The 14,175-nt window shown below is 38.8% G+C and overlaps 3 protein-coding genes across 3 annotated transcripts; 2 read left to right on the top strand and 1 right to left on the bottom strand.

Annotated features, from left to right (window-relative positions):
• The first annotated feature begins 2,923 nt into the window (after positions 1–2,923).
• Positions 2,924–4,550, top strand: LOC145225363 (putative MFS-type transporter C09D4.1). Its single transcript, XM_080092049.1, has one exon. It carries the CDS (start codon positions 3,085–3,087, stop codon positions 4,489–4,491), a length of 1,407 nt encoding a protein of 468 aa, XP_079948175.1. The 5' UTR covers positions 2,924–3,084; the 3' UTR covers positions 4,492–4,550.
• A 3,955-nt stretch (positions 4,551–8,505) lies between these two features.
• On the top strand, positions 8,506–10,020 carry LOC145223809 (uncharacterized). Its single transcript, XM_080090199.1, has one exon. The coding sequence runs from the start codon at positions 8,544–8,546 to the stop codon at positions 9,615–9,617; it is 1,074 nt and encodes a 357-aa protein (XP_079946325.1). The 5' UTR covers positions 8,506–8,543; the 3' UTR covers positions 9,618–10,020.
• Positions 10,021–10,113: 93 nt separating this feature from the next.
• On the bottom strand, positions 10,114–11,940 carry LOC145223810 (uncharacterized). The gene is made up of 3 exons (XM_080090200.1): positions 11,386–11,940; positions 11,171–11,228; positions 10,114–10,848 (listed from the first exon to the last, which is right to left on the bottom strand). The coding sequence occupies exons 1-3, from the start codon at positions 11,868–11,870 to the stop codon at positions 10,348–10,350; spliced, it is 1,044 nt and encodes a 347-aa protein (XP_079946326.1). The 5' UTR covers positions 11,871–11,940; the 3' UTR covers positions 10,114–10,347.
• Between the last annotated feature and the right edge of the window lie 2,235 nt (positions 11,941–14,175).

Raw genomic sequence — 14,175 nt, 5'->3', positions numbered from 1 at the left:
CAAATGGCTATCTTAAGTAGTATTTCTATTTGCAGGGCACAGGTTATTATAGAACTATACCGGTTGCCTGAAGAATCTCTGCAGCTTAATTGTACGCAATGTGCATTATCCACGACTAAAAAAACTACGTCTCCGCTTTACAGAAATAAATAGTATTGTACAATTCAAACCTTAAAAGTTAAAAATATCCCACATTTGGTAGACATCAACTGCGCTTAAAGCAAGTTTAAATATTCGTTTTTTTGCTTTATTGCTAAATTTCCTTAGCATGTGTGTGGCATGCTGTAAACCAGGGATACAAAACTGTAGCCGTTGAGATATAATTTGTGCGAATTTCGAAATAGTAGTTACGCAATTGGGTCGTTTTCAACTTGCTAAATCAAGGCTCACAAGGAAGTCAAATGGTGCAACGGTTTTATTCAACTGGATTGTAAAATCGTGTTTGAACTTTGAAATATTTCGTGTTGCAGTTAATTAGGATGTAAATGCATCTATGTGATATGGTGGTTACGCAATTTAACTTTGTGCTTTGTCCTGTGCTGTGATTGGACACTGCTTTGTGTGGTAATCGCAAGAGCACATGTATACGATTTAACGCCTTTCCCGGGGTATTTATCAAACCGCACTGGTTCGATCTCTTTAGCCATACTATTTGGTCGTTCTGTTTGACTCGTGCTTGCTTATATCAGCGACTTTTTCTTTCGTCAAGAAGAAATAAACAAACGGACTCGGTCCTGACAAGCCCAGGAGCTTGGGAGGTTAGGGACGGTGGTATACCTCTTTAAATTTGTAATGACGAGGTTATAACCTTGAGACTCATTTGCCACCAATAACATAAACCAATCACTACATAACCATTTTGCTACTTTCGGTCTTATCACGAGCTTTAGTTTCACCAACGGTCGACAGTGTGTCCACTAAGCACACAAAATGTGTGGAAAAGCAGGTTACGTACGTTTCTTGGACGTATTTCATCACATATCAGAATGTCTCATTTAAAACTTTTTTTCTAAGAGTTCTTTAATCAAGTCACGCCCGTCAATATAACTTACATAATGCGACACAGCCTCATGAATATGTATCTGCGGCCGCATTTGCTTGTCTCACCACAGGTTTTTTTGGTGCTGAAAACGCGAAAACATAAAGCACCTGTCGTAATGTTCTGGCTTCATGAGCGCCGGCAGAAACTTTTTCGGGTTGGCGAAGAACAGATATTATAATTAGAATATGTTAGAAGTAAAGTATGTTATTCTGGATTTGGGTGCGGAAGAGGTTAGTGCGGTATACTGTATAAAAGGCCAAATATGTCTGCGCCCATGGTATTTTAATGTGTGATGTTTACAAAGACCTGTACTTTGTGTTTGCGACATGATTTATACCACGGTTCAATCCAAATTGTAGTAATTATGACAATTATAACTATGACTATTGCTTATTATTTCCTTTACATGTTGTGGGTTATGACCCACTGCAGAGTGATATTAATAGGTGCAGGTCGTCATACATCCTTTCGATTTGCTCTATATCATGTCTGCTGCTGCGGTAGCATTTGCAAAGGGTGGGGTAGGAACATACATAACAAGAGTATGTGTTTAGCACAGGTATAGACTGCGGTTGATTGCCAGTTATCTGTCGTGAGTCTTTTGTTAATATAGAAAAAGTAATTGGTATGCGATTTACAACATTACCTTTTCAATTCGGTAAAGTAAGACTCCTAAATTTGCAGATTAAGATGCCCACGTAACGCCGTATACAATATAACATATATTCGTGTTTCACGAGTCTGTGTGTTTCAATCTCAACCTGATTCTGCTACACGCAATCGAAAGTCACCGTATGCCTGCGCTTACATCCATTTTCTTTACGTTTGTTTTCACAAGAGATGTATCATGCGTGTATATTCAGCTTGTAAACGTATCTAAACTGTAGTCCACTGCTTAGATATACAGCAAATCACACGAATTCGCCTTCTAAATTTTACTTGGTCCGGCTGTTGATTGTAAACATTCAGTTCCGGTAGCATTCGAAGAAACTTCAGTTCCGGCAGCATTCGAAGAACTGCGCTAGGCCTAAACATGCCATAGGGCAAACATGCCGCATTTTTGTTCACGCTTTGCCTGATAAGCAAGGTAAAAGCGCAATCAAAAGGGCAGGACAATTGTAATTCAAAGACCTTTGTAAATGTGCAGGTGTAAGCCTTAAGTGAATCTGCTGGTTTTTGTGCTAAAGGATGAGGTTTACATGTGCAACCCGCTTATGTCTGAAGCAGGAAACTTGTGTGTACAGTGATAGATAGCGGCTGGTTATCCTGTACAAAACTTTACTTGGCGGGCGACGCTATTTAGAACAGTTTTCAAACGTGATGGGAAGCAAATCTTTAAAATAGAGATGACTAACGCGAAAACAGTTTTATTAGTTAATTAGTTTAAAACCGGATAATTGAGCAACAAGTAGGACATATCAACTGACATGCATATCTAAACTTTAATGTTGCAGTGATAATCATTTGTATTTTTAACTGATAAGAGTTACCATTGTATTTATGCCACCAACACTAGCAAATTGTTTAATACTGAAGAATGGAAAAGTAAAAAGACAGGCAACTATGTTTAAACAAGTCAATCTGTTACCTATACCCACAGCACAAACTACACTGCTGTTGCCAAATTTGTAAGAAATTCATCTTTTTAGGTCATAAATTCCAATGCCAATAAGTTATCTACTGATAAGTTGCTGATAAGTTATCTCCGATGCTAACATGTATTGTGTCCGTTTTGTTTTGCTTTATCGTCCTGCACTTTACAGCAAGTGTTTTTGTTGTGAGCTTTGCTCTATGCTCTTTGTTCTCACTGTTTTTGCTCCTGCTGGTTCATAACAATGTGGCGAATGAATCTGATTATTTTAACGTTAAACAGGAAGGTAACAGACGTCGGTACAAATAACTACAAAAGCGAAGCATATGTCTTCATGATTGTCTATACGTGTCTGTTGTTGTCTTACTCGATTTCTGCAAACAGGCGTTATATTTTGCAGCCTTGAGTTGTGTAGTTTTGTAACTTTGACCTTAACTACTGTACTTAAATTATGTCCGAAGAAGTACCAGATGGAAAGGAAGATGTTCATCTGTACAAGCGACGTTGGGTGTTTCTGCTGGCGCTAACACTTCTTCAAGTTTTATCCGGATTTTCGTTTTCATGCTTTGGTCAAATCAGCAATTTTTTTGTTTCCTATTTTCACGTGACCTATGTGCAAGTCGATTGGATGACGTTGGTTTTCGATGTGCCGCCATTGGTTCTGACTGTCCCATTTGCTTGGCTTACTTATCGCAGATACGTAAAAATCAGAATCTTGACAATTTTCTGTGCCTTTGCGTTGATTGGGGCGTATGCTTCTTTTGCGCTTTCCCTAATTCATCCTAATCTGTTTGGCCTAAGCATCATTGGACAGGCTTTGAATGGTCTAGCAGCGCAAGTTCTCATGGCAACTCCGTCGATATTCGGAGCGGTTTGGTTCGCAGAGAACGAAATTGGAACTGCAATAAGCCTTAATCTTATGGGTGTTTTTGCTGGGTACGGTCTAGGTGTCGTGCTTCCGACTAACCTATTGTCCTTATCTAATACCAGTAACACAACCAACAACTCTACAGTGCTGACTGGAAATCGCAATATTCTACTTGAAATCTACTCTTGCTCTTTTGGGATTTGTTTTTTAATTCTCGTTTTGCTTTGCATTTGGGTTACCGACGTTCCACCCAAGCCACCGACAGTCGCCCAAGCACGAAAAAGTATTGAACAAACAAACGTAGATTCGTCAAGGTTCTGGTTTCAAACCGGATCCATTCTAACCAACAAAACCTTTATCATGGCGTGTATCATCTTTGGTATTATATTTGAAGCAACCACAGTCGAATTCACAATGATGTCGCAAATTTTCAAAGCTTGGGCGCAGAAAACAGACTCTCAATTAAGGTATGATGCAATGGGTGGCTACGTTATATGCTTTTACTCTGCTGGAAGTATTTGTGGTACGATTCCCGCTGCGAAGTTGGTCGACAAGTACAAGAACTACAAGGTAATTGCAATATGCGGAACTCTGCTGACTTTTCTGGGCTCCGTTGGTGTTGTTTTAGGAGTTTTGTTTACAAATGTTGTATCCATTTACGTTTCAAACGTGGTCATTGGTTTTTTCACCCAAGTTGCTATGGTGTCTATTTACGAAATCGTTACTCAACATACGTACCCAGTCGATGAAACGTTCGTTACGATTTGGTTAATCGGCATTATGACCCCAATGGGAGTTTTCTATGGTGAGATTGGACGTGTTATATTCCAAAGCCTCGGTGGTCTGGCTGTGGTGATTTTCCAGGCTGTCAATTTGTTTCTTAGTGCGTTTTTTAGTTGCTTTTTGTCTCCAGAGTACAGGCGTTTCGAGATGGAAGAACCAAAGGAAAATGGAAATGCTAATAACGAACGGCAAAGCCTTCTCCATTAATATTTATGGTGCATTATTTTGTCACTGTATAACCAATAAAGTTTATGTTGAACTCGTGACACATATGTGTATCGGTTTGTTGCAAACAATGCTTTGTGTCGAATTCCACTAACTTACACATTTTCAAAGGTTTAAGTAAAGTGTGCGTGGCAGAACGTATGTGAGGTATATATTTGCAAATATGTTTAAGCGCGCTACGTTTTGTAGTTTCGTTTTGCACGCATAACTGGAAGTTAACGACGAAGTCCAAAAACATTAGGCTTGCGCTTTTCAGATTTTAGCTGAATGTTTTGGAGTGCTTGACACAGAACAAAACATGCACAAAAATTTATCGTGATTTGTATGTAACTTTAAAACCCATGTCAAAATTACATGAATTTTTTGCTATACCTTAAATTGCTTTCACATAAAAATCCGCATCAAAAAGATAGACCTACAGTGACACCGAAACCAAAAAATTCAAGAGGAAAAAATGGTTCAAGACCTTTTCTCTTACTCCATATTGTCGTTTGATCTGTGAGTTGGTGTATTACAATGAGGCTGCAGCCTTGCTCAGGAAATATAAACAGGATGACGTGAGTTTAATGTGCAACTTCCTATGACCCGCCATTGAGGGAAGTAATATGTTTGTGATAACCTGCTTGGCAAATGAATGTCAAGGCTACACGACCATTATTTTTAAGGGGACTGAAATTGGAGTTTGTACTTGTACACTGAAACTAATAATAATGTGCTGCAATCATAAGCTAACAAAAGTCAGCATCATTGTCAACGAGTATTATTTTAATTTAAAGGCGGTCATTTTATGTGGTAGTTTAAATCAGGCTTTGTCAATTTCTTATCTACATGTTGTTTCATCATTCAAAGAAATTATTCAAAGTTTCAGTTAACACTTTCCAATTACAAACATGAAGCACATTATCCCATTGATGATGAGTAGACAAGCTAACCAGCTTGCAAGTTTACCGCAAAACACCTCTTGTTATACATGCTGGTCTATAATTACAATTTTATATTACACCATAGTCATTCAAGTGTAAGTCTAAACTGCGAATGACTGTTGAGCAAAACAAGCGGTTCATTAAAAGTTCAGCTAGCCTCGTGCGTTTTAGGCACCGGAAGCATGCAATGACTGTTAGAAGTGATGAATTGAGTTTCCTTTTAAATGTTAACGTCGTGATCGTTTGTGGTTGTTTACAAGAAAAATATGTCAAGAAGTTCTGGTTTATGTGTCATAAATTTGATTGAGTTCGTGAAATGTCACTTTTAATTCAACAACTTACTGTTTAAGTTGTGTTTTTTTCAAAGCGAACTTTACAAGGTTGCAAAAATCGTTGCACACCATTTTGGAAAACGCGAGCAAGGTTATCGTGTATTTATTGCTGGAACAAAATAAGTAAGATGGTAAAGGTGCATAATATAAATGTAAAGTTGTATGCTGACTTATACAATACAGCATTGTAATTTACAGTCTATTGACATTTCCAATCATGTGACTTCATATTTTGTTGAGTCACTACGGTGACTCATAAAAATAATTATACGAGTTTACAAATTTGTCATATCTTGACAACCATTTGAGCGCCTTTAATTTTTAAATGCGATGAGAAACAGGGAAATCAATAGAAACATGCTTGTCAAATTATGTCATTTGCAGGGTTGCAACCAAACTCCTAAATTGAAATCATCTTAAAGTTTAGAGTAGCCTGTAGACGACTTATGACTACTTCAAGATTTCATTACGTTAACGCAATTCATTGCCAAACGGGGTATTCCCAAAACCTTTAACTTTGGCAAATTCAACGCATTACGTAACTTTAGCAATTTTGATTGCACTACATGAATCATTCGGCTGCAACTGTTGCTTTCTTGCACCATACTTTTCGTGTTCTGCGTGTGTGTCTATCGATGGGTTGGAGTCACGTGCAACAAATTGCAACACATAACAAATTCGATCACGTGATTTATACGAGTTGACGAGCGCCTGATTTGGCTCACTTAGTTTGCGAAGTTCTTTTGACCGCAGCGGCAGAGCAGAGTTTCCTAGGGGCGAGGTCATTTTTCAATTGTGTTTATTATTGTTTTTTTAATAGCTTTTAATAGTATTTCAGATTCAGAACGAGATTTATATTTGAATAATAGTCAAAGCAGCTTGAATAAACAACTAATTAATATTTGCAGATGTTTCGAAAATTGCTGTTTTGACGTTTGCCAAGCGATTGTACGATAATTATTTGCAGCCTTTTCGGTAGTTTCGTTTTTAATTAATACTTTCCTTATTTATAACTTTCTACAATAAAATGAAAATTGATACGCATACATTTAAAATACAAGTGTAAAATAAGATAAGCTATTTATTTCCAACCCTAATTGTAATGAACCCTATTTCACACTGACGACATCATTTGGGTTTGGCATCAACTATAGGTTTTACAATGCCTGATGTCAACTACGGGTAAATATGTAAGAATTTCCATATTTGGGGATGTGAGAATGCAACAATTCCTAGCGTTCGTCCAACGCGGGTTGCTAATTGTCAGTAGCAGATATGTGTGCATTCTTTGCCTTAAAAGTCGTGTCGTTTAGCTCGCCAAAAGCAAACGTTCGTGTTATGACTGCTTGGAAGAGAAATCCTTAATCACCTAAAACGTGCGTCCGTTTTTGTCAACAACGAAACAAAATATTGTGACCTTTGGTTATTTTTCTGGATTACAGACAGTGAGGTTAAGTAGGTTATGCCGATTAAAAATCTGAAGCAGAACAGCTAATAAACCACCAAAACCGTTTGCATATAAAACGTCACACATACATTCTTCGATATTTTTTACCACTATTAGCAATTAAATTGCATTAGCTTGAACCTATTGGTAATGTGTCGAATCCAAATACGTTCATTGATACAGCTATTAGACTAAGCGCGCGTTTGGTCATCATTGCAACACAATTAGGCTACGACGAAGAGAAAATATTTTCTTTAGACCTACGCATTGCGCAACATTGGTTTAATACAACACTGATTAATTTCGTTGACGCAGTTTTAGATATCTTAAGCTTGTGACGAAGTCCACACGATTCGCCACGCTTGCCCACGCCCCTATACGGCTTGTAAATAAGTTCTTGGAGAATTGGTTATAAAGGTTAACGTGTATTCTGCTTTGTAGGAGCTTTTTGGTAGTAGTGCAAATCAGGTTAAAAACTTACACGTAAATAAATTGAATAGTTTTATTGTGGTTTTCAAAGTGATGACAATTTTACTGAATTAAATCTGTTGGAGTAATGTTTTAGATTTCTTTTGACCTTAGATCTTGACAAAAAAAACGCCAGATGAATTTGTTTAGTTGTTTTTATGTTCTCAATACATTGGTGCAAGTATACACAAATTAAGGTAAACGCAAAAGTTTTGTGCTTTTAGTTAAACTGTTTACGAAGATAATAGACGAAGGTTTTTCGAAAATACCGGCCGGGAACGCACCGTTATTGGCAAGAAAGTCAGACGGTTGTAAGATATGTAAGTCGCCACCCGTTGGAATGATTTGCTTCGCCTCCAAATATGTATTACCAACCTAATGTTTCTTACTATTTCTTGTTGCCTAATGCGCACTGGTCATTACGTCCAACTAATTACTATTCCGGGTCAGTTGGCCACAGTTCGACAGTTACAAAATGCGCTAGTCGAGACGATAAACGGGGGGTCATGATAGGTTGGTTCGGTTCAATTTAGTTCAGTCGAGTTTTTCGCGAAGCCAACCTTTTGTGACTTTAGCATTTTAGCTTCACATTTTACAAGGACAATGAAACACCGCAGTATGTCAAAAATATCTCGGCAAAAGACAGTGAGGTATAGGATATGTTTCAGTGTGAACAGCTACTTACAATCAGCAAAGTTTAACTAAAAGCCAGTTAAGTACCAAACTGCTTGCTAAACGTTGTTTTAAAGGTCAGGTATTTTGTTCAGACTTAGACCGCATAAGTACCAACTTAAACAGTTTTGTTTTTTGCAGACATCTCACATTTGATTACAATTAAGTTACATAATCTAAAGTAACTCAACAATGTCACGACCTTTGGTAACCGGAAATGCAACTATGACCGACATTGTTTGGTACGCTTGCGCGTCCTCGTCAATCGTCATGGCAACCATCTCAGTGTATCTTCTTCTTTGCGTCACTTTGTTCGTCTGTCGTCAGATGCGCCTCAACGCCAGCAGCCACCTGGAACGTTTTGCGAACCGGCCAGGTCGGCGCAGCACCAATGGGCATTCGGCCTCATCAGAGGTGGAGTCTTACAGCAACGAAAGAAGAGCAACGGTTGGTAAAGTTAACTACAAGAGCTGGAAGAAAGATCCAGGGAGGTGGATGTATCTTCTTCTGATGGTGTCGTTCTCGTTTAACTTTGTACGGGTCTTGGAGGAGCAACTTCTTATGTATCTCGGCATACAATCTGACGAAGCTTGCAACGTTCTCGGAAAAGCCATGATCGTAATTACGGCCCTCACAATCCATTCTTGTCACGTGTTTCTCTGGTGCCGCCAGCTGGCGTTCTACGGCAATCCGTTGCTTCGTCATATTCGCTCGAAAGGACTACAGGCGTTTAGCTTTTTGACATACTTCCTTATGCTTGGGTCTGTCAGTGCCGCCCTCTTCTTGCATTTGTGGTGGAGAGATTACGGGGCCGGAGTGTATGGGTGTTCGCCAATAATTTCTTCGTTGAAAGTTCAGCCTTATGTGCCTTTCGCTTTCCTGGCCAGCTCGACAGTAACAGTTCAAGCTTGCCTGACCTTTCTGTTTGTCTACCCGATTGTTAGCCACAACAAAAATATGAAATCACCCACGGACAGAAAGATTTCCAGAAATGGATCTCGCTCCTCTACCAATGCCAAGTCCTCAAAACGACTGATGAAATGCGTCAAACGTGCTTTGTTCAGTTCAACAGTGGGAATAAGCACTGACGCCATAGGGGCTCTGGTGGCAATATGGATCCCACAGACAACACCATTGATAGCGTTGAGTGTCCTGTACGAGCTCAACATCCTTCTCAATCTCCTTTGCCTGCTGTACACTTACACCAATTGGAAAAGCATCGTGTTTCCGTTCTCGTATTGTGGCTATTCTTCGGTCAACAGTTGATCGTGACAAAATTATTGATGAAGTTTTTGTTATTTTCCATCGTTGTATTTGTTCGTTATTTAAATCAATAGTCGAGGTGGCGGTATGCGAGGAATTTGCTGCCAATATGTATACTTTTCCAGGTTAAATGCTATATGTTTACGTAATGCAATCCTTGCATACGGCCGCGCCGGCCAGTTTAAATAAATAAATTATTTGAGGAGTGATACACGTTCATTGCTGAACATTCGCTGTTTTTTGAAGGCCTGTCCGCAGTGCAAAAAAAGTTGCCTAACCCTGATTATTCGACACTAACTTAAAAAGGCAGCATGTACCCTTTTGTTGTTTAAAAGTTTCAATCATGTCTTTATTTGTTATTTGATACTACTTCGACCCTATTAAACTGCCTTTTTTCACACTCGTACTATCCTAATCGTATGTTTTTGTTATTGTTATTACTATTGGCAGTATCCTCCGCAACGTATGCGACATTTTAACGAATAAACCACCATTCTTGTCAAGTAACCCTGGTGTATTACACATTCAAAACTGCATTAACGATTTACAAAATCGCTTTGAAGAACTATACATACGAACAAAACAAATTTCGGTTTTGTGAGTCAAAAACGTATTTACATTTACAATACAATTCACAACTGTTTATATGAAAAACATAAACGACTCGTGAGCGCTGAGCTTAAAAGTTTGCGACCAACCGTGTTGGTTGTACAAAAACAGTTTCATTTGAACTTTAATATCCTTCATATTGCATGAGCTCCAAATAGCAAGCCATTTTGTCGTCGTAATAACCTTCAAACATGCCCTGCATCAGCTCGTAGCCCTCATCGTCGTCCAAATCCAAAGCAGATTCTATTCCCTCTCTCACCATTTGAGTAGTGAGTTGGTGAAAGTCGTTTTTAAATCGTCGAGCTATCTCAAACTGCATTGTTACAAATGCCTGAAAATCCGGATTGTGGTCATTCACATGGCGAAATTGCCCCAAAATACAATCAGATAAAGTAGAGTAATGTCGAGCAAACCCTTGTTGAAAGCAAACGCTCGTGTCAAGTTTTGGATAAAATTGTAGACGAGCGTTTCCTTGTTGGTTTGGACTTGGCCGCAGCTTCAAGTTGAAGAAAGTTCTGCGACCCAACCGGAAATCGTGATCGGCGTATCCGTTATCAGAACTGAAGATCCCCAGAAATATATCCAGAATTTGATGGCCATGTAGTTTTTTGAGTTGGTGAATGTACTGCAAACAAACAGAAACGTTTAGGGTGCCCTAATGCAGTGGTCGGCAACCGCCGGTCCGCGGTCCGGTGTCGGTCAGCGAGAAGTTCGTTATAGGCGCTGCGTTTGCCGACCACTGCAGCTGCGTTTTAGTGTGGCTCTGAATTCTTATGTTTAAATACAATGCAAGATACATTAAAAGCGATGCTACTGAATTACCGATTATGAGAAAAAATGCATTTTTTTAATCTAAAGTGTTATTCATTTCTGGTGTGTTTTTCGCGACTTGTGTGGTATCAAATAGTTTTTAACAGAAAAAATGTACAGATTACGGAAGCTCTTACCACTGGATAAACTGGTTTCCAAATATTTTTTGGAGAGCAACGTTGGCGTATATACTTCCTAAAAAATATGCATGCTTTGTAAATTACTATTGCTTTTGAATGGCATGCTTTAAAAAAATGCAACGTAAATTGACCAAAATAATCTAGTACAGAACTTGCTATTCTCATGCTGTAAGCTACTAAAATAATAAAAATGGCTCTTTATGAACACTTACTTTTTAAGAGCATCAAAACAAAGTTGCCTCTCCTCTAATGTTCCCTGGAAAATTCCTGTCATAAGGTGATAGCCATGAGCGTGGTCCAAATGCAACGCTATATCTATTCCCTCAGCTACGACGTCTTTGGATAAACAACCAATATCGTCATCCCAGCGTCGAACCACTTCAAATTGAAGCAGAACAAACGCTTTGAAGCTCATCTTCTGTGCTTGTTGGACTGAAAGTTTGCTGTTCCAAATTTGTCGGTAAATGTCTCTAAAACCAGATTTCAGAACACGGCTTTGGGTGATGTCGTTCCAGGTTGGTACACAACAGCCAAATGACACCGTTCCATTCCCGAGCTGGTTCCATGTCGGCATCGGTTCCACTTTAAACAGTTCTCTTCCATTTATTTGAAACGATTGCAGCCACCTACGCTCCCAATTGTCGTCGTTAGTTATATCAAGAAAGAACTGTCTGATGTCGCTTCCCCGCTCGTACATGATGATTAAATATATTGCCCGTTTCTACTATCAAATGCTCTCATGAGCAACACCTTGGTACAACTGTAAGAAATCTGCAAAAAAATATAATGACTCAAATTATTAACCATTCGAAGGCCTAGTGAAGTCAACAGCAATAGAATGCTTGATTTGATATAAACCAGTTGTTGCTAGCGTTTACAGACATACGGTAGTCTGGTGTTCTGGTCTGCTTTGCGACTCCCACTGAGGCCTGTTTCACAATTACTCTCCCGCTGGTATCGAAATGTCTAGCCTCAGGCGGTTTTTGCCAGTTTGGCGCCATCAACAATAGTCTACCGTCCTCATAGTAACGCACCAAATGGGCCCTGCCCTTTCTCAGAAGGGAGTAATAAATAACATTGCCTGCCTTAAGCCCTATCTACAAAAAAATTCTTAACTTTTATCAACTTAACAGCCTAATTCCACGTAGCGTGTACAACTTGCGGTACAGTTCTGCAAAACTGCAGCACAGCCGTGCGAATGTGTGATAGTTTTAAAAACAGGAAGCACATATGGTCCGGATGTAATGTAAATGATTTCACACGAAAGCAGTGAATGCAAACGCAATTGGTGTTAACGGTCAAAGTGCATCAAAGGCACAAAGGTTTCGACATTGTTGTGAGAGCCATTATGCACATATTAGCAAACATAGCATTAGACACATTGAACTTTTGTTCTGATATTGTCACAAAACTTACCACACAAAATTATTTTATTTTGAAACTGTTAACCTGCTTGTTGGTTTTAAAAACGAATTCGTTTTCGGCGTAAGTTAAGAAAACCTAAGCAGTTTACATGCACTGATAGCAACAATTTCAAAGTCGGCAGTTTAATTAAAACTTGCTTAGAATGATCGACCAAGTTAAAACCTACAAAACACAATTCGCTCTGACAGTTTGCAAAGCCACGACCTTGTTATGACCGAGCGGTTGGATAACCTGGTTTCCGATTCCCACGGTATATGCTCTTCGGCTGCCGCGTTTTGTGCCGCTTTACTGACGTAATACACTTTAACAGAGTTCTGTCGAAAATATTTTATACTTTTAAGAGCTAAGATTCCCTTATTTATGTACTGATATAACCTAACTTGTATTAACCATTTTTTTGGTGTGGGGTTAATTTGCCTTGTAATTTTTGTCAAGGGGTGCGTAATTTTTAAACGGTTGAGAACTACCCTTAAATCTATCTCATCAAAAGTATATGGTAAATCTAGCTTTTCATTATCAGTCCACTTATTGGCAGGAAATATGTTAGCAAATGTGTGTGAACAAAAAACATAACAGTTTTTGACATGTGTAACACAGGCCAAAATGTCTTGCTGACTTTCTTGTCAAGCATAACGTCAATGGGAAACTGTGTGAAAATGTTCCTAGCGGTCATATCGATGGTTCAAATCAATATTCATTTCCAGAACGAATACACCGTCGTGAAAAATGGCACTTCCCAGTGTTTTTGTGTGAGATTTATACGTGAATATGTTCTTTTTCCCGAAGTTGCAAAGTTTGAACAACATGTGATTGAGCTTACTAACATTAGAGGTTTGACAACATGATCATGTAATCTTTTTTCGTGGTGTGGCATTGATTCTTATGACTTTTAGGTGTCGTTTGACATATCTACGATAAAGTTAAAGCACAAAATATCACAAGATGTAAACTGATTTTCCTGGGAGTTCATGTTGACGTATTGTTGATCAATGCATAAAATACTATTATAAGCATTATGAACTCCGATGTCGTGAATATGTGCAATTGACGTCGAGAGTTTACTCGCAAGAAATATGAGTTTCTGTCTAAAACGCTTGTGTTTTATTGTTTTTTATGGGTGTATTCTTCCCCTGGGTTTACTGAGATTCTATGCGTGCAGAATAACCAGAATAAACAGGCAGGAAAAGTGGTGTTTTGTGTATCAAGTCGTCCCTATCCAGCAGGCCTTAAGCATCATGGCAATAAATAAATGCATCATGATCTCAAGAGACATATATAATACACTAGAAGGAATCAAGAATAGGGCAGTCTAAGAAACTAAGTCGACCAGCAGAACAGTTTATTCAAGATCAGTTAAGACGCTTGATATTCGTGCAGCTGCATCTCCTGGCTACACCATCTATTGTCACGTCTTATGTTTCAGTGCAAAAAAATAGCTTTTGACATGCCCATTTCATCTGCACGTGATGCGTTACAGTTGAGCGATTGCCGTTTTGAAGCAAAACTGCACCATGTCCCGGCCAGCTAGCTTTAAAAAAAATGGTTTCTTCGACCAAAAGTTATATGTTAGTTAATTT

The sequence above is a fragment of the Phallusia mammillata genome, chromosome 4 (assembly GCF_965637545.1).
Source record: "Phallusia mammillata chromosome 4, kaPhaMamm4.hap1.1, whole genome shotgun sequence".
In the NCBI taxonomy this organism is placed as follows: Eukaryota; Metazoa; Chordata; class Ascidiacea; order Phlebobranchia; family Ascidiidae; genus Phallusia; species Phallusia mammillata.
The sequence above is the reverse complement of the archived record's forward strand: the minus strand, read 5'-3'. Positions and strand labels throughout refer to the sequence as shown.

Coding starts and splice junctions, on each gene's coding strand:
- LOC145223810 (XM_080090200.1), bottom strand. CDS start 11,870: ATGTACGAGCGGGGAAGCGACATCAGACAGTTCTTTCTTGATATAACT. Junction 11,229..11,385: donor TGTTTTGATGCTCTTAAAAA/GTAAGTGTTCAT, acceptor CATATTTTTTAG/GAAGTATATACGCCAACGTT. Junction 10,849..11,170: donor GGAAACCAGTTTATCCAGTG/GTAAGAGCTTCC, acceptor GTTTGTTTGCAG/TACATTCACCAACTCAAAAA.
- LOC145223809 (XM_080090199.1), top strand. CDS start 8,544: ATGTCACGACCTTTGGTAACCGGAAATGCAACTATGACCGACATTGTT.
- LOC145225363 (XM_080092049.1), top strand. CDS start 3,085: ATGTCCGAAGAAGTACCAGATGGAAAGGAAGATGTTCATCTGTACAAG.